Raw genomic sequence first — 20926 nt, forward strand, 5'->3', positions numbered from 1 at the left:
ACCTTTAAAGACACATGTAAACTGAAAATAAAGGGATGGAAAAAGATATTCCATGCAGATGGAAAGCAAAAAAGAGCAGGAGTAGCTACACTTATATCAGACAAAATAGATATCAAGAAAAAAACTATAAGAAGATACAAAGAAGGTCACTATATAATGATAAAGGGTTCAATTCAGCAATAGGAAATAACAATTGTAAATATATATGCACCCAATGCTGGAGCACCCAGAAATATATAGCAAATATCATTACAGTTAAAGAGAGAGATGGAGCCCTATGCAATGATGGCTGGAGAATTCAATAACTCATTTCAACATTGGACAGATAGTCCAGACAGACAATCATCAAATAAACATTGGACTTAATCTGCAGTATAGATCAAATGGACCTAATAGATATTTACAGATCTTTTCCTCCAATGGTTGCAGAATACACATTTTTTTCCTCAGCACATGGGACATTCTTAAGGATAGGCCCTATGTTAGGCTGCAAAACAAGCCTTAAAACATTAAAAAATTTGAAATAATATCAAGCCTATTCTCTAACCACAATGGAATACAACTAGAAATCAATAATAAGAAGAATTTTGGAAACTACACAAACACATGGAAATTAAACAACATACTGCTGAATGACCAATGGGTCATTGAAGAAATTAAGAGAGAAATTGAAAAATTCCTTGAAACAAATGATAATGCAAACACAACATACCAAAACCTATGGCATGCAGTGAAAGCAGTGCTAAGAGGGAAGTTTATAGATATAACTGCCGCTACCAAAAAGGAAGAAAAACTTCAAATAAACAACCTAACAATGCATCTTAAAGAACTAGAAAAAACAAGAGCAAACCAAGCCCAACATTAGTAGAAGAAAAGAAATAATAAAGATCAGAGCAGAAATAAATGAAACTTTAATAAATAAAACAGCACAAAAGATCAATGAAAAACAGTAGGTTTGTGAAAAGATAAACAAACTTGATAAACCTTTAGCCAGACTAAGAAGAAAAGAGAGAATAATGAAATAAAATCAGAGATGAAAAAGGAGACATTAAAACTGATAAGGAAGAAATTCAAAGGATCATTATTGGCTACTGAGAGCAACTATTTGCCAATAAATTGGAAAATCTAGAAGAAATTGAGAAATTCTAAGACACATACAAACCTACCAAGATTGAACCATGAAGAAATCCAAACCTGAACAGACCAATAACAGGTAATGTGATCAAAGCCATAATAAAAAGACTCCTAGTAAAGAAAAGCCTGGGACCTGATGGCTTCACTGATGAATTCTACCAAACATTTAAAGAAGAACTAATACCAATCCTACTCAAACTATTTCAAAAAATAGAGGAGAAGGGAATCCTATATCAAGAGCATTCTACAAGGCCAGCATTACCTTCATACCAAAACTAGACAAAGACACATAAAAAAACTACAAGACAATATATCTGATGAATATTGAGGCAAAGATTTTCAAGAAAATACTAGCAAACCAAATTCAACAACACATTAAAAAGATCACTCATCATGTCCAAGTGGGATTTATCCCTGGGATTCAAGGATTGTTCAACATATGCAATTCAGTCAATGCGATACAGCATATCTATAGAATGAAAGACAAAAACCATATGATCATTTCAATTGATGTTGAAAAAGCATTTGATAAAATTCAACATCCCTTCATCATAAAAACCCACAAACCTGGAAAGAAAATGTTGACAGAAAAGTAACGATCACCTCAGAATTCTATAGCCAAACTTAGATTAACATTTAAGAGTGAAGTCAAAATAAAGATAATTTTAGATAAGTAAAATAAGGCAGAGAATTTACCATGAACAGATCTTCACTGTTGCTCCAGGTTTTCTCATGGCTGAATCACTCACAGCCTTCAGGTTTCAATCAAAAGTTACTGTATCCGAAGCATTGCTTGAACATCCTATCGTTAATAGTAATCTCCCTTCCTCTTACCATGAGTTATTTTTCTTCCTTATAGCACTGAAAAAAAATATTTTTTTATTTGTTTACACTGCAGTAGCCAGCTTCCACTAGCCTGGAAGCTCCATGAGAGCAGGGACTTTGTTTTGTTTACTGCTATATCTACACCACATAAAACTCTGCATAGCATATAGCAGATGCTCTATAAGAATTTTAAATCAGTAGATGATTGAATGAATTATCATGAAAAGAACTACTAAAAGAAGATCTTCATGTGTTTAAAAATATAGCCAGCAGAAAGATGCAAAAAGGAATGGTGAGCATAAGTATTGACACAGTTATCCTAAACAAATAATGAATATCTACAAATGATAATAAGAGCTGTAAAAACAAAGTGGAACAAATAACTACATTAATTCCATTTTTTCACTGTTTAACACAATGTTAACTGTGGGTTTGTCATATACAACCTTTATTATTTTGAGTTATGTTCCTTCTTTATCCATTTTGTTGAGGGTTTTCATCATAAATAGATGTTGGATTTTATCAAATTCTTTTTTGGTATCTATTAAAATAATCACATGGGTTTTTGTTCTTGACACCCTTAATGTGATGTATCACATTTATTAATTTGTATATGTTGAACCATTCTTGCATTCCTGGGATGAATCTTACTTGATTATGGTGAATAAACTTTTTAATGTGTTGTTGTATTTACTTTGCTAGTATTTTGTTGAGGATTTTTGTATCTATGTTCATCAGTGATACTGGCTTCTAGTTTTCTTTTTTTGTGGCCTTGTATGGTTTTAGTATTGGGGTAACATTGGCCTTGTGGAATGAATTTGGACATATTCCCATCTCTTTAAGTTTTTGAAGAGTTTGAGTGAATTGGTATTATTAATTTTTTAAATGTTTGCTGGAATTAAGCAACGAAGCCATCAGGTCCTGGGTTTTATTTAACGGGAGAAATTTTATTGTAGCTTCTATCTCATCACTCATTATTGGTTTATTGGGGTTTTCTCTTTCTTCATGGTTTAGTCTTAGTAAGCTGTATGTGTCAAGGAATGTACATTTCTTCTAGTTTTTCCAATTTATTGGTGTATAATTGTTTATAATAGTTTGGAATTATTCTTTTTATTTCTGAGATCTCACTTGTGCTTTCTTTTTCATTTCTGATTTTATTTGGGTCTTCTCTCTTTCTCTTAGTGTAGCTACAGGTTTGTTGATTTTGTCTTTTCAAAAAAACAAGTTTTTTCATTGATCTGCATATTTTGTTTTAATTTCATTTATTTTTGCACTGATCTTTACTATTACACCTTCTACTAATTTGGGGTTTGATTTGTTCTTACTTTGTTTTAGTTTCTGAAGTGCATCATTAGGTTTTTTTTTTGAGTGTCTTTCTATTTTTTTCACTTAAGTGTCTATTGCTGTAAACTTTACTCTTAGTACTGCTTTTACTGTATCCCACAGATTTTTTTTATGTTGTATTTCCATTTTTGTTGTTTCAGTACATTTTCAAATTTGCTTTGTGATAAGGTTTTGCTCTGTGTCCCCACCCAAATCTCACCTTCAATTGTAATAATTCCATGTCATGGGAGGGACCCGGTAGAAGGTAATTGAATCATGGGGGTGGGTTTTTCCCATGCTGTTCTCCTGATAGTGAATACGTTTCATGAGATAAGATGGTTTTATAAAGGGGAGTGCCCCTACACATGCCCACTTCCCTGCCACCATGTAAGATGTCCCTTTGCTCTTCCTTTGTCTACCACCAGGATTATGAGGCCGTCTAGCCATGTGTAACTGTGAGTCCATTAAACCTCTTTCCTTTATAAATTACCCATTCTTGGGTATGTCTTTATTAGCAGCGTAAGAATGGACTAATACACTTTGCTTTGAGACGGGGTTTCACTTTGTCACCCAGGCTGGAATGCAGTGGCATGAACATGGCTCACTGCAGCCTCAATCTTCTGGGCTCAAGTGATCCTCCCACCTCAGCCTCCCAAGTAGCTGAGACTTTAGGTGCATGTCACCACACCTGGCTAATTTTTGTACTTTTTGTGTAGAGATGAGGTTTTGTGATGTTGCCCAGGCTGGTCTTGAACTCCTGAGCTCAAGGGATCGGTGTGCCTGGACCACCCAAAGTGCTGAGATTGCAGGCATGAGCCACTGTGCCTGGTCTTAAATTTACTACTTAATTTTTTCATTGGCTTATTGGTCATTCAGGAACATGTTCTTTAATTTCCATGTGTTTGTGTAGTTTACAAAGTTCATCTTGTTTCTGATTTCTAGTTTTATTCCATTGTGGACAGAAAAGATACATGATATAAATTCTATTTCCTTGAAATTGTTCAGACTTGTTCTGTTGCCTATGGAGCATCATTTGCAGATAATATGATCTTATACCTAGAAATACCTAAAGACTCCAACAAAAAATTGTTAGTACTGATAAATGAATTCCATAAAGTTGCAGGATATGAAATCAACATTCAAAAACAGTAACATTTATATATGCCAATGTCAGACAAATCAAGAAGGCAATCCCATTTACAATAACTGCAAAAAATGCAAAATACCTAAAAATCAATCTAACTCAAAATAGAAATATCAATACAAGGAAATTTAAAAACTGATGAAAGGAATTGAAGGGGCACAAAAAATGGAAAGATATACCACACTCATTGATTGACAGAATTGATATTGTTAAAATGACAATATTACACAAAGCAACTTACAAATCAATGCGATCCCTACAAAAAATACCAATGACATTCTCCACAGAAAAAAAAAGACGAATCCTAAAATTTATGTAGAATAACAAAAGGCCTTGAATGACCAAAGCAATCCTGAGCAAACAGAACAAAGCCTGAGGCATCACAGTATCTGACTTCAAAACTTACTGTAAAGCAATACTAAAAAAAAAACCACATCATGGTGCTGGCATAAACAGAGATACATAGACTAATGGAACAGAATGGAGAACCCAGATATAAATCCACACATTTACAGAAAATTCATCTCCAACAAAGGCAACAAGAACATACAATAGGGGAAGGAAAGTCTCATTAGTAAATAGTGCTGGGAAAACAGAATAACCCATATGTGGAAGAAATAAACTCATCCCCTATCTCTCATCACACACAATAATAAAATCAAAATGGATTGAAGACTTAAATTTAAGACTTAAAATTATGAAACTACTGGAAGAAAACATTGCGGAAATGCTCCATGATACTGGCCTGGGTACAGATGTTTTGTGTAAGACTCAAAAGCATGGGCAACCAAAGTAAAAATTGACAAGTGGATTACATCAAGTTCAAAAGCTTCTGCAAAGAAAATGAAACAATCTTCACAAAGTGAAGAGACAACCCACAGAACAGGAGGAAATATTTGCAAAATATCCATACGATATGGTTTGGCTGTGTCCCCACCCAAATCTCATCTTGAAATGTATTTCCCATAATCCCCATGTGTCATGGGAGGGACCCAGTGGGAGGTAATTGAATTACAGTGGCAGTTACCCTCATGCTGTTCTTGTCATAGTGAGTGAGTGAGATCTGATGGTTTTATAAGAGGCTTTCCCCCCCTTTACTTGACACTTCTCTCTTCTGCCACCATGTGAAGAAGGATGTGTTTGCTTCCCCATCTGCCATTATTGTAAGTTTCCTGAGGCCTCCCCAGGCATGCTGAACTGTGAGTCAATTAAACCTCTTTCCTTTATAAATTACACAGTCTTAGGCAGTTCTTTATGGCAGTGTGAAAACCGACTAATACAGTACCTTAGTACCAGGAGGTAGTAGGGTGCTGCTGTAAGTATACCTGAAAATCTGGAAGCAACTTTGGGACTGGATAACAGGCAGAAGGTGGAACAGCTTGGAGGGCTCAGAAGAAGTCAGAAAGGCCAAGTGCAGTGGCTCACACCTGTAATCCCAGCACTTTGGGAGGCTGAGGCCAGTGGATCACTTGAGGTCAGGAGTTCAAGACCAGCCTGGCCAACGTGGTGAAACCCCATCTCTACTAAAAATACAAAAATTAGCCAGGCACGGTGGCAAATGCCTGTAATCCCAGCTACTTGGGAGGCTGAGGTAGGAGAATCACTTGAACCCAGGAGGCAAAGGGTGCAGTGAGCCAAGAACGCATCACTACACTTCAGCCTGGGCGACAGAGTGAGATTCCAACTTAAAAAAAAAAAAAAGACAGGAAAATGTGGGAAACTTTGAAACTTCCTGGAGACTTGGAGGGCTGAGAAGACAGGAACATGTGGGAATGTTTGGATCTTCCTAGAGACTTTTTTTTTTTTTTTTTTTTTGAGAGAAAGCCTCGCTTTTGTCCCCCAGGCTGGAGTGCGATGGTGCAAACTCGGCTCACTGCAATCTCTGCCTCCCGGGTTCAAGCGATTCTCCTGCCTTGGCCCCCAAGAGTAGCTGAGATTACAGGCACCTGCTACCATGCCTGGCTAATTATTGTATTTTTAGTAGAGACATGTTTGCACCATGTTGTCCAAGCTGGTCTAGAACTCCTGACTTCAGGTGATACACCCGCCTAGGCCTCCCAAAGTGCTGGGATTACAGGCATGAGCAAATGCACCTGGCCTCCTAGAGACTTCTTGAATGGCTTGGACCAAAATGCTGATGATGATATGGACAATAAAGTCCAGACTGATATGGTCTCAGATGGGGTTGAGAAACTTGGGGGGAACTGGAATAAAGATAATTCTTGCTATGCTTTAGCAAAGAGACTGGTGGCATTTTTCCCCTGCCCTAGAGATCTGTGGAACTTTGAACTTGAGAAAGATGATTTAGTGTATCTGGCAGAAGAAATTTCTAAGCAGCAAAGTGTTCAAGAGGAAGCAGAGTGTAGAAGATTGGAAAACTTTCAGCCTGAAAATGTGATAGAAAAGAAAAACCCATTTTCTGGGGAGAAATTCAAGCTGGCTGCAGAAATTTGTGTAAGTAATGAGGAAGGATGAATCGAATGCTAATTGCCAAGACAATGGGGAAAATATTTCCGGGGCATATCAGAGACCTTTGTGGCAGCCCCTCCCATCACAGGCCCAGAGGCCTATGAGGGAAAAATGGTTTCCTGGACCAGGTCCAGGGCTCCTCTGCTGTATGCAGTCTCAGGACTTGGTGCCCTGCATCCCAGCCACTCCAGCTGTGTCTAAAAAGGGCCAATGTATAGCTCGGGCCATTGCTTTGGAGGGTGCAGCCCCCAAGCCTTGGCAGTTTCCATGTGATGTTGAGCCTACGGGTGCACAGAAGTCAATAATTGAGGTTTGGGAACCTCTGTCTAGATTTCAGAGGATATATGGAAACTCCTGGATGTCCAGGCAGAAGTTTGCTGCAGGGGTAGAGCCCTCATGGAGAATCTGTGTTAGGGCAGTGTGAAGGGAATGATCGAGTTATATCCCACACACAGGTCCCCACTGGGGCACTGCCTAGTGGAGCTGTGAGAAGAGAGCCAGCATCCTGCAGACCCCAGAACGGTAGATCCATGGACAGCTTACATCATGCACATGGAAAAGCTGCAGGCACTCGATGCCAGCCTGTGAAAGCAGCTGGGAGGGGAACTGTACCCTGCAAAGCCATAAGGGTGGAGATGCCCAAGGCTGTGGGAGCCCACCTCTTGCATCGGCATGACCTAGATGTGAGACATGAATTCAAAGGAGATCATTTTGGAACTTTAAGATTTAATGACTGCCCTATTGGATTTTGGACATGCATGGGGCCTGTAGCCAATTTGGCCAATTTCTCCCATTTGGAATGGATGTATTTATCCAGCGCCTGTACCCCCATTGTATCTAGAAAGTAACTAACTTGCTTTCAATTTTACAGGCTCGTAGGTGGAAAGGACTTGCCTTGTCTCAGATGAGACTTTGGATTTGGACTTTTGAGTTAATGCTGGAATGAGTTAAGAATTTGGGGGACTGTTGGAAAGGCATGATTGTGTTTTGAAATGTGAGGACATAAGATTTGGGAGGGGCCAGGGGTGAAATGATATGGTATGGCTGTGTCTCCATCCGAATCTCATTTTGAATTGTAGTTTCCATAATCCCCACATGTGGTGGGAGGGAACTGGTGGGAGGAAATTGAATCGGGGGTCAGGTATCCTCATGCTGTTCTCATGATAGTGAGTGAGTTCTCATGAGATTTGATGGTTTTATAAGGGGATTTTCCCCCTTTGCTTAGCACTTCTGTCCCTGCAACCATGTGAAGGGGGATGTGCTTGCTTTCCCTTCTGCTTTGATTTAAGTTTCCTGAGGCTTCCCCAGTCATGCGGAACTGTGAGTCAATTAAAACTTTTTGCTTTATAAGTTACCCAATCTTGGGCAGTTCTTTATAGCAGCAGGAGAATGGACTAATACACCATCTGACAAGGGATTAACAACCAGAAGATATAAGCCGCTCAAACAACTCAATAGAAAATATAAATAAATAAATAATCCTGTTTTAAAATGGGCAAAAGATCTGAATAGACATTTTTCTAAAGAAGACATACAAATGCCCAACAGGTATATGAAAAATGCTCAACATCACTAATCATCAGGGAAATGCAAAACAAAACCACAACGAGATAGCACCTCATCTCAGTGAAAATGGCTTTTATCTGAAAGACAGGCAATTACAGATGCTTGCAAGGATGCGATAAAAGGGAAAGCTTATACACTGTTGGTGGAAATGTAAATTAGTATAACCACTATGGAGAACAGTATGGAGATTCCTCAAAATATTAAAGATAGAACTACCATATGATCCTGCAAATCCACTACTGGGTACATATCAAAAAGAAAGGAAATCAATATGTCCAAGAGCTACCTGCCCTCCCATGTTGATTGCAGCACTATTCACAATAGCCAAAATATGGCATTGACCTAAGTGCCCACCAATGGATGAATGCATAAAGAAAATACGGTATGTATATGTAATGAAATACTATTCAGCCTTAAGTATAACGAAATCCTGCCATTTGCAGAAACTTGGATGGAACTCCAGGTCATTACGTTATGTAAAATAAGATAATCACAGAAAGACAAATATTGCATATTCTCACTTGTATGTAGGAGCTAAAAAGTTTGAGCTAATGAAGATAGAGAATAGAATGATGATTAGTAGAGCAGGGGAAGGGTAGTAGGGAGGACGGATTACAGGACAAAAAAGAACAAAAGATATTTATTGCCACTGAACTGTACACTCAAAATGGTAAAGATGGTAAAGTGTATATGTATTATTTTACCTCTATAAGTAAAATAAATAAATATTACTGAAGGAAACACAATGTGGCTATATGCTATGTACATACAAGAGACACATCTGAAGACGTAAAAACACAGAAGGTTTGAAAGTACTGTGATGGACAAATATGTGTAGGAAAATCATAAAGGTAGAGCTGTAAAGTACAGACAAAAGGGCATATTAAAAATCCTCTTTGAGATAAAATATCATTACACTAACAAATGGAGTATCTTGAGTGGAAAAACTAACTCTAACTTTGTATGTTTTAATAACAGGTACTCAAAATATCTACTGCAAAAAATTGAATTACAAGGAAAAATCAACAAACCTTTAGACTCACGATAAGTGAAAGACCAATCAGACCACTAATTTGTAAGTTTAAAAAATTAGAACAACCCAGTTGGTAAGGATGAGCTAATAAACACTCATTAACTTATCTACTTAACACTTAGTAAAACACACACAGCATATTTACTTCCCACCCCACCCCCGACAAAAAAAAATGACCACGTGCTAAGACATAGGACAAATCTCAAGAAACACAAAAAGGTTTTACATCCTACAGATCATTCTCTTTCAATCTGAGGCATTAAATTAAGAATCAATAACAAAAAGTTTTATAGTTGGAAATTGAAAAACACTAAAAAAATTTCAAGAAACAAAAAAGAAACCTTAAAGATTATTTGAAAATCTTTAGAAGTGAACAATAGTGAAAATGTTTACATATGAAATCTTGTTTGGGGCTTGGAGGGAAATTGATATTCATAAAGATGGCTTAAAGATAGCCTTTAAGGAAGAGGAAAACCAATAAGTTAATATACCTCAGGAAACCAAAAGGACCACAGAATACCCCAAGGAAAGTAAAGAAAGAGATGATCCAGATAGCACAAATCAGTGAAACAGAAAACAAAAATAAATAATACAGATGATGAACAAAACAAAAAAAGGTTACTTTGAAAACACTAATGATATAGAAAATTTTGATAAGTTTAATTGAGAAAATGAGACAGGGAGAATTGTTATGGGTAGGGGTAAGAATATGGGTACATGGAGCCCAATTACACTATTTTTTTCTACGTTGGGGTGTGTGTGGCATATGTTTTACATATATATTTATTTATAGGATATGAATATATTTATAGAAATATATTCATATATAATAAATGTATACATTTATCATATATTATTTAATTTAAACATAAAATATATATTTACATATTTATTTTAAACATAAAATATATATTTACATATTTATTTTAAACATAAAATATATATTTACATATTTATTTTAAACATAAAATATATATTTACATATTTATTTTAAACAAAATATATATTTACATATTTATTTTAAACATAAAATATATATTTACATATTTATTTTAAACATAAAATATATATTTACATATTTATTTTAAACATGAAATATATATTTACATATTTATTTTAAACATGAAATATATATTTACATATTTATTTTAAACATGAAATATATATTTACATATTTATTTTAAACATGAAATATATATTTACATATTTATTTTAAACATGAAATATATATTTACATATTTATTTTAAACATGAAATATATATTTCATATTTATTTTAAACATGAAATATATATTTCATATTTATTTTAAACATGAAATATATATTTACATATTTATTTTAAATATGTAAATATATATTTACATACTTATTTTAAATATAAAATACATATTTACATATTTATTTTAAATATAAAATATATATTTACATCTTTATTTTAAATATAAAATATATATTTACATCTTTATTTTAAATATAAAGTAAATAGGGCTGGCTGTGGTGGCTCATGCCTGTAATCCCAGCACTTTGGGAGGCCAAGGCAGGCAGATCACAAGATCAGGAGTCCGAGATGAGCCAGCCTGGCCAACATGGTGAAACCTTGTCTCTACTAAAAATACAAAAATTAGCCAGGTGTGGTGGCGCGTGCCTGTAATCCTAGCTACTGGGGATGCTGAGGCAGGAGAATCGCTTGAACCTGGGAGGCAGAAGTTGCAGTGAGTCGAGATCGTGCAACTGCACTCCTGCCTGGACAACAGAGTGAGATTCCGTCTCAAAATAAATAAATAAATAAATAAATAAATATATTTATATCCTGTAAATAAATTATTTATATATATATTTATAGGATAGATATAGATGGCTAGATATGAATGAGAGACAGTTAATTTGGGAATACTTATGAACACACATACAAATACTAATAATAAAATAATAGTAAACCTAACTAAAACGTGTATAAAAAGGAATATCTCTCTGTAAAATCCGATTTTTTTAAGGAATGAAAAGATGGTCTAATATTAGGAAATCTATTGATGTAATTAATAACATTAACAGATTAGAAGAGAAAATTCATGCAATCATCTTAATACAGGCCAAAGGAAGAGTTACAAAATTTCAAATACATTCATTATTAAACACACACACACACACACACACACACACACACACACACACACACACACAGCCCACAGGAAACTTTAATACAAAAGTGGCAATATGAAGAAACAAGGTTGCCTAGAGTTTATACTTTTGCTGATGCAGGTGGTGGCAAAGCCATCTTGTCTTTAGTAGTACAGATTGACCACTAAACATATAAAAAGATGCTTAAACATCAAAGGTAATCAGAAAAATCCAAACAAAATAAATTAGATACCATGTTATACCCATCACAGTGTCAAAAATAAAGTATGACAATACGAAGCATTAGCAAAAGTGCAGAGAAATTGAGCTCTCATACACTGCTATTGAGATTATACATTGATATGATTCATCACAAGAGTATTTGGCCCTAAACTGAAAAAAGTTAAAAATGTGCAAGCCCTAACAAACCACAAATTTTATCTTTAGGTACACACCCTAAAGAAACTAAAAAATGTTCACAAAAATATGTGTACAAGAATGTTTGTTGTATTACTGCTTTTTAATAGCCAAAAAAGGAAACAGCCCAAATGCACATTAACAAGAGAATGGATGAATGTATGACCACATATTCATACAATGTAATAATCTTTGATAGTTAAAATAAATGAATTAGAGTAAAATACACAAAAAAGTAGAGTTTTTAATACTTGGTAAAAAATAAGTTGTATAATGATACACATGCTATGGATAAGTTTTATATAAAAGTTTCAAAACACAAAAGCCACTATTTGTTATTTGTGAATGTATATGATATACACATTCTTATTTATAAAGTATGCATATAAATGACAAAAAGACAAAAGCAACTTCACGGTTGTGAATATCTTTGAGGAGGGAGGGAAACAGGGAAATGGTATCAGGGTAAGGTACACAGGTAATTTTGCTTGTATCTTTAAATATTATTTTTTAGATAATATGCCATAAAAAGACATTTGACTCATTTTTAAGATTTTAAAAAGTTGGATGATCATATCTATTTTTTCTCTACACAGAGAAATTGACAGCCTAAAATAGAAAAAGGTTTTCATCCAGTCTGTGCCTCAGACTGCCAGTAAGGGAGAGTTTGAAGTAGACATAGCTACTTTTTCTAGTACTAGAGAGAAAACAGGTACAATAATTTCAATTCTACTGCCACCAGGAAAGAGATCCCTGTGCTATTCTCCTTTTAATTAACACAATTTTTTTTCTCCATGGTGTTTGGATACTAGGATAATGGCATAATTTTCATAAGCAGTTGTCATATCAGAATGTATGTTATCTGAATCTGTTGTCTAGAATTATTACTATAATGTCTTTTTCTGTGTTCTTATTTCCCAGGATTCCATTTTGTTTTTCTCATTAAGCTAGATGGTTAGTTCTTTCATTGTATTGTATACTTGCACCATTACCTGATTGTCCACTGTATATCCTAGGAATTTTCTCTGTGGCAGCTAACACTAGTGGCACTAGCTGGCACCTAGTGGGATCTAAGCAAAGTATTCCTGGGGAAAGGGTGAGGTTAATAATACCTAAAATTGGCATTTTAAGTTTCCCAGTTATTATCTCCCTGACTCTCCTAACATTACTCCTCTTTTCCCTCTTTATTTTCTCATTAGTTTTCTTGGTATAGTTCAGACAAATATTTGTTGATTACATACCATGGGACCCTGGGTTCCTGCACCTCTGACATGCTCAGGGACTAGAAGAGAAGGTGGAGCAGTGCCTGGAGCCTTAGGATCTTGAGAGCTAGGATGGAAGCTAAGTCAGAAGGGAATTTGGACCAGATAGAAGAGCAGCAATGTTTTTCTCAGCTGTTACTTTTCTGCTTTCCTTTCCAGTGACTGACAATATGCCTAGAATGATATTCCTAAGCCACTTGCTCACTGTCTCTGCATTCTAATTCTTTGCAACCTTTCTCTTATTGCCATTTCCACCCTCTTCCTATACATCTGATGGAGAAAATGGTCTAAACTCTCCTAATAATAGATAATTATAGAAGGTTGCATGGCCCCAGTTCACTCAAATTGGGATAGTCTTCTTTGTTCTGTTTCTCTCCTAGGAGATCATGGACACAGGATTGGCATTACCACTGAGGAGCTATGATGCTTTGTGTGACCAGCAAGCTCAATTTGTTGCAAATGAATAACACCAGCCTCACCACAAGCCTGTGAAACTGCCAGGGCAACCATTTTCCAACTGATCTCTTGTACTCTAAATTAAATTTCTTTTTTTTCCCTCTGACTTTCTCCTTAGAAACATCTACCACTGTTTAGCTTTCATCTTTGCTCAGTTCCCTACTGTCATAGTTCCTTATATTCATGAATGGAGAAGCCACCAAACCTAGTAGCTGAAGCTTGGAATCATCAATCATTGACTCACCAGTCTTAATAATCACTAATGTCTCCTGAGGAAAGCTATTTTCACTCTTTATCTGCAGGGCTTGCCACTAATGTTTAATTTCATCTCAACAAACACATACAGAGGACCTCTGTCAGGTTCTGTGCTAAATGCTGGAGAACCAGAGATGTCCCTGACATGTTTTCTGTCTTTGAAAATTTTTCAGCTAAGTGGAGGAAGACAGTCATTATTTTTCCCTCAAATTTGATTTGTTCCTTCTCATTTATTCTTGCACTTAATAAAAAGTTGGGAGTTTGCCATGTACCAAACACTGAGTCAGAGATTTATGGTATTGAGATGAACAAAACAGACATGGCTTATACCTTCATGGAGCTTTTGTCAAAAAAGCTGAGAAGCTGTGTCTGTAAGGGCCAGTGTTTGGCCAAGGAACGTAATGGGTGTAAAATATTATGGGTGGTGGTGTGTCAATGTTCAAAGTGGCAGCGTAATTTTCCCCCTTTGTGAACAAAAGACTGCCTCTATTTCCTTAGGAAAGTATTTTGGACCAAAACGCCCTCTTTTCCTGGAAATGAGCCAAGAACCCAGGCAGCCCAAATTTTCATCAACTTTTCCAAGTAGTCTGTGGTCTCAGGGGAGCCTGGGTTCTTGGTGAAACTAGTTGCCAAAGTCAGAAGACTGCCTAAAGCTTTACCCAAATGCATCCCTGGCCCTGGGATCAATTGAACAGTCTACTTAGTAGCACAGAAAAAAAAAACATTTCTCAAAACACCCGAAATATTCTTTTTAGCCAGAATGATTGTAGCTATTCTGCCTTGTGACTGGATGGACATGCGGCTAAAAATAATGTGAAATTCATTTGACCAAAGTCTGCCCTCTCTATCAGGAAGGTGCCATTCTGTTGCTTCAGCAAAATAATGAGGAATAAAAACAAACAAGCAAATTATAACATGAAACTTCAAGAGACATAGACAGAAAGTCCCAATTGTTAGAAACGTCTCCAGAGCCTGGACACACCCATACACGCCTGCTATGGTGAGGAAGCAGCAGAGTGAGGAGCTGGTTGGAACAGGGACTGTATGTGTCCTTCTCTGGTATGCCTGGGTTTAGGTATCTGTTTGCATATGTGTTTCTATAGAATGCCTAGAATAGTGTGTGGGCTGTGTACCCTATATGTATTTGTCATGTGTATGTATATTTGTCTGAATGTTATTTGTGGTTGTTGGTGCATGAATGAAAATGAGTGAGTGTATGTGTGTGTGAGAAGAGTCACTTCATTTATCCTTTTATAAATATCCTAATTTAATTCCTAACAATAGAAAAAGAGCTACATACACCTGGTGAGTATGGTTGTCTCTGATGGGCTGTGAGATCTCTGAATATAGGGCTTCCTAGAGCCTTTAATGCATAGTTGGGCTCGTAAGGAGTACTTGTTGAACGACCAACTGGCAACAATGTTAACACATGCCTGGATTTTAACACATGCCTGTGGGAATTACTAGTCAACAAGTTGACAGAGGGCAGTGGAGACATACAGGCTTTCTTGCTGTCCCTAAGAGAGAGCCATCTCCTCCATTCCTCATATCATACATACCCCTTAATGAGCTCTCCCTGTGTGTCAAATGCTGTTAAGTGCCAGGGAAGCCATGGAGACTTGGTACTTGCCCTCGAGGAGTTCAAAGGAAGTCTAATGTACCCTTCTCTTTACTCTACACTTGAAAGACAAGGTTCAGACCTCTCCTTTACCCATGCCTGGCCTTCCAAACATTCACATACTGATGATTTCTTCTCCTGAGAACTAGCCAGCTTTTCCAATTGACTCATAGAGCTTGCACCTGATTGAAGAGTCACGTAAAATCAACGGGCCTAAATCAACTCTCAGGCTCCAGCCTTTTCCCCTTTGTACTCCATCCTGCACAGATCACCAGATCAATCATTCCAAAACAACACATATATTTTTACTGTCCTAACAAAATCCACCCAATGGCTCTGCATTACCTATAAGAAAACCTCTACCACTTCCCTACACAACTGTTTGTGTTAGTCCAACAGGCGGAAAGAAGCTTTGTCCCCTGCCAAGTAGTAGTCCCACTGAAAATAGACACACAGAAAAAAACTCTAAATAGTGAACATGGGCATGTCATTATCTTCAAACATATTTTCCCTGATACTAGGATTTTTACTTGCAACACAAAGTCAGTCATTCAACAAAAACTTATTGAGCATCTAATAATGGCCAGGTATACAAAGCAGATAATAGCTTTTTTGTGTCTCTAAATCATAATTATTCAATTGAATATTTGATACTCAGTATATATCGATAGGGTATCTATTTGAGTGAGGCCTTCTGCTTCAACTCTCCACTGTACTCTTTGTTTTAAATACAATGGATAATGGTGAGAAAAGGGGCCACTCCCTTGCTTGTTCTGCTGTGCCCTGCTCTATATTTTGAGTCTGCAATGAAGCTCTCTCCATGCCCAAATCTGTACAAAGAATAGTTTTCAGAAGTGATTTAGATTCTTTCTCCAAACTGTTTGTATCATTCTGGCCAGTCCATGTCCCTAGTGGATGAAGCCCAGTTACAAGGAACAGACTTCTTGGATGACACCACCAGCTGCTTTACTGAGAATCCCCACCACAATTCTCTCCTCATATGACCTACCTGTACCAATATGTGTGGTGCCAGCAGAGTGTGAAGGGAGAAGTCAGGGAAGCTTTAACTAAGGATAGGGAACCAAACAAACTTTTGAAAGATGTGTCGTGGGAGAAAGATAAGGGCACTCCTGAAAGGGGTATATACATTATATGTGAATAGGTGGGGAGAGCAGGGCAAAGATGGATTTGGCTAAACGTAGGGTGGCGAGGGTAGGAAATTCATATGAGAAAAGACCACTCCTTAGAATATAGCTACAAGGCCCTGCCTTAGGAAAGCTCCAATTTATTTTCTTTGGTCTAGTGCATCCTCTTTTACATTTACCTTTGCAAGAACTTACCATGTCAGTGTCTGACACAGGGCCAAAACTGGTCACGTAGATGTCAGTCTTCACTTCAGTCACTGCATCTGCGTGAAAGAAAGTAGAAAAGCAGAATGTCAGGAAAGGCTTTTGTCTTAGCTCAGAGAGAGTCCAGTGCAATACTCTGAATGACAGCCAACTTACTACTTCTGAGAAAGGAAAACCCCTCAAAAACTTCTCATCTGTGCTATCTCTTCACAGGGAACATGCTAGGTACAGACTCAAAGTCTATCCCTTTAGTATCATTGAAAATGACAGCATAATACCAAAACAACAAAGCTTAGATAGGGCCCTTAGAGATCCCTGACATTCACAAGAGCTGAGCTCTCACTGGGCTTACCCTTACCTGTAGTAGGTTACAAATGTTGCAATATCCAACACTCTTCCACTTCTAGGAACACAGGATGATTGTGCTTCCACTCCCCTGCCTTTTTAAAATATAGAGGGGCAATAGGAATGGTTCTGGATGTGGGAGAAAGTAATATGTGTCTCTCATGGCTGGAACAATTAATGTCTAATGCAAGACCCTCCATGCCATGATGATCGTAAAAACACACATTGGTGTGGTGCTACCATAAAATTGAAAAAGTCTGGAATGATGAGCTAATATATGGAGGACCATTGCCCTGGAGAGTTGCCTGGATCCACAATAGACTTTGCATGAATGAGAAATAATTTTTGGGGGGGTTAATTGTCCCATATTTGGAGATAACTGATATCATTTGATACACTCTTTGCATTTATTTTCCTTCATTGCAACCATTTGTTTTACTTGTCAATCTTCCCACCTAACCCAAGAGCTTCTGAAAGGTTTATTACTCAGATGGTGCTCACTAAACATCAAGTTTTGCATGAATGGATTAATCTCATCACACACCACATATTTGCCAAATTGGAAATTAATACTGTCTTAGTCCATTCAGGCTGTTACAACAAAATACCTTAGACTGGGTAATTTATAAAGAACATAAATTCATTGCTCACAGTTCTGGAGTCTGGGAAGTCTTAGATCAAGGCACCAGCAGGTTCAATGTCTGGTGAGGGTCCACTCCTCATAGATGGTGCCTTCTATGTCCTCACATGATGGAAGGGGCTAGGGAGCTTGCTCAAGCTTCTTTTATAAGAGCACTAATCCCAATCATGAGGGTGGAGCCCTCCTGACCTAATAGCCTTCTAAAGGCCTCACTGCTTAGTACTATCTTAATACTATAGTATTAAGTACTATATAGTACTTATATACTATATAGTACTTAGTACTATACTTAATACTATAGTACTAAGTATTTATAGTACTTAGTACTATAAATTTCAGCATACAGATTGTGGGGAGACAAAAACATCCAGAACAGCAGCTACCCAGAGAAGTGAAGTTTATAGTATATAAATAAGTTATATACTTATAAGTTAGTTATAAATATACTTATAAGTTATAAATAAGTTATATACTTATATACTATAAGTATAGTATAGTATATAAGTTATAGAAGTATATATACATCCAGAACAGCAGCTACCCAGAGAAGTGAAGTTTTTCCACTACTGAGTTTTTGTTTTCCTGCTTCTGTCAGCCCTACTTAACCCCACTGCAGCCCAGTTAGCCTACCCATTCCAGCGTACCTCAAATGGAGCATGAGCTAAGGCAGGCTATCCCAGCCTTGCAAAGCCCATTTCAGCCTACCAGACACCTCAAGATTACAGTAAACCAAACAAGTCTCACTCCAGCCCAGCATAGCTGACCTGAATTGAGCACACTAGTAACACAGCTAACAGGAGTAAAGCCTACACAAGACTTGATGTATGTCTATAATAGAGCTGGCTACTGCAGTTTATGGTGCTATTTCTTTTCTCTCACGGAAAGGTAGGGAACACATCTACTCCATCTGTACCATATTAGCCGTACTCATCCAGACCTGAGTTTTGGCCCAAATGTATTTTAGCTCTCGTTGATTTCTCACTTTCCAGAACCATTCCTTAGGCTTAATATATTGTGCCCCTACTCAGGCATTTATGTGTTCAATATACTCAAGGCCACTACACTCATCCATAAACATTCCCATTTTGAGAAGAGACTATGAGTATCATTTAATAATAATCAACATTATAATCAGTTCACCAAAATACACAATTTACTCCCAAACTTAATCAGCAAATAACATGTCTCTGAAACTAGAGCTGTGTTTTAAATAGCTGGGCTCTCATCTAGAGCAGAGGATTCTTTGGAGCTATTTCGGTACTTGAAGGAGAAGAGACAAAACTTCAGAACCCAGAATATGCTCCCTTAAGGTTTCTCCCTTCAGACACATTGCCAGGCTCATTGGCTAAAGAAGCAAATGCCTATATACCTACTGTGTGACATAATGACCTCCAATTGTCCTATCCCCAAATACATAAAACAAAATAAATTCATTAATGGAAGAGACCATCATTATATTTGAATCCAATATTTTAGGCAAAAACATTGCAGATACAGAATAACTTTCTAAATCAACATGGTTGTAAAATTGTAAGATAGTCATGCAGACTTCCAACATCCTACAGATAAGAAGAGAGATAGTATGGAAAAGTCTATAAAATTTATAGGTAATATGATTTGGCTCTGTGTCCCCATCCAAATCTCACCTTGAATTGTAATCCCCATAATTCCCATGTGTCAAGGCGGGACCAGGTGGTGGTAATTAAATCATGGGGGCGGTTTTCCCCATGCTGTTCTCATGATAATGAGTGAATTTCATGAGATTTGATGGTTTTATAAGTGTCTGGCATTTCCCCTGCTGGCACTCATTCTCTCTCCTGTTGCCCTGTGAAGAGGTGCCTTCCACCGTGATTGTAAGTTTCTTGAGGTCTCCCGAGCCATGCAAAACTGTGAGACAATTAAACCTATTTTCTTTATAAATTACCCAGTCTCGGATATTTCTTCATAGCAGCGTAAGAACGGATGAATACAACGGTTATGGTGGGACTCAAGAGTTAATGGGTAGGATGGCTTGATGGCAATCCCAACTCTAAAATGACCAAGGAAGGTCTTCTGTCTATATTGCCTCCTCCAATCCTCTTCTAAGTACCTTTCTTCTATTTCTTCTTTTCCTTCCATCCTTCTTTCCTCTCCTTCATTCAACACCACTTCCTCTATTCCAATTTTCTTACCTGCCAGACTCTTTCCAAATGGGATAGAAGTGGAGGAAGAAGGGATTTGGTGTCCAGTGTACCAGATCAGCTAGCTACTAGATCAAACTTCTCAACATTATTTTCCTGCTGTTCCCCACACTGTTTCTTTCTTAACAATCAATGGTTGCCTTTTCAATGAAAGTGAACAGGTTAGAAATAAGAATGGCACCAGATTTGCATCAACCAGAAATCCTTCATGCAGTCAGGTGTGGAAAAGAGATTGTTACTGCATCCTGGTATCATAAGTGAGAGAGGGTTCTGAATTTATGTTACCATCCAGAGGCCTCTATTCCAAGCCCAGGCAAAAGCAGGGATATTTGACATGACTCCAGTGTTCTACACGGGGACCACTATGCCTTGATGTCTAGCCCCATTTTCTGGCTAAGAAATCGGGCTGTCTTGGGGCAAGGCACCTGATAACACATGGAGAAGAACCCTGATGAATATGATACAGTAGTTAAAAGCATGACTAACTTTGGATTTAGGCTCTGCCACTGCTCTTTTGTGTGCCTTTGTACCTGTTTCTTCTTCTGGAAAATTGAGGTAATGATACTTCAGAATTGCTCTGAGAATTTAAGGAGATAGTATTTAGACCAGTAGTTAGAACAGATTCAGAGTTTAGTACATGTTAGCTAATGCTGCTGCTTAATACTATTTCTGAGAATAGATCACATGAGCCACCCATAAGGCCAAATGGGCAGAACTCACACAGATGTCTAAGGTCCTGGGTCCTAGACACTGAAGACAGTATCCACTCACCACTTCAGCTCCTCTATGTGA

The 20926-nt window shown here is 37.2% G+C and overlaps 1 protein-coding gene across 1 annotated transcript in view; it reads right to left on the reverse strand.

The window, feature by feature from the left end:
• Positions 1 to 20926, reverse strand: part of GABRA3 (gamma-aminobutyric acid type A receptor subunit alpha3) — a 261093-nt gene that overhangs the window by 91940 nt on the left and 148227 nt on the right. Inside the window, exon 4 of the mRNA XM_003804517.5 lies at positions 16961 to 17028. Within this exon, the coding sequence (XP_003804565.1) occupies positions 16961 to 17028 (68 nt within the window). The remainder of the gene's footprint in view (positions 1 to 16960; positions 17029 to 20926) is intronic.

This window comes from Pan paniscus, chromosome X, assembly GCF_029289425.2.
Source record: "Pan paniscus chromosome X, NHGRI_mPanPan1-v2.0_pri, whole genome shotgun sequence".
Classification (NCBI taxonomy): Eukaryota; Metazoa; Chordata; class Mammalia; order Primates; family Hominidae; genus Pan; species Pan paniscus.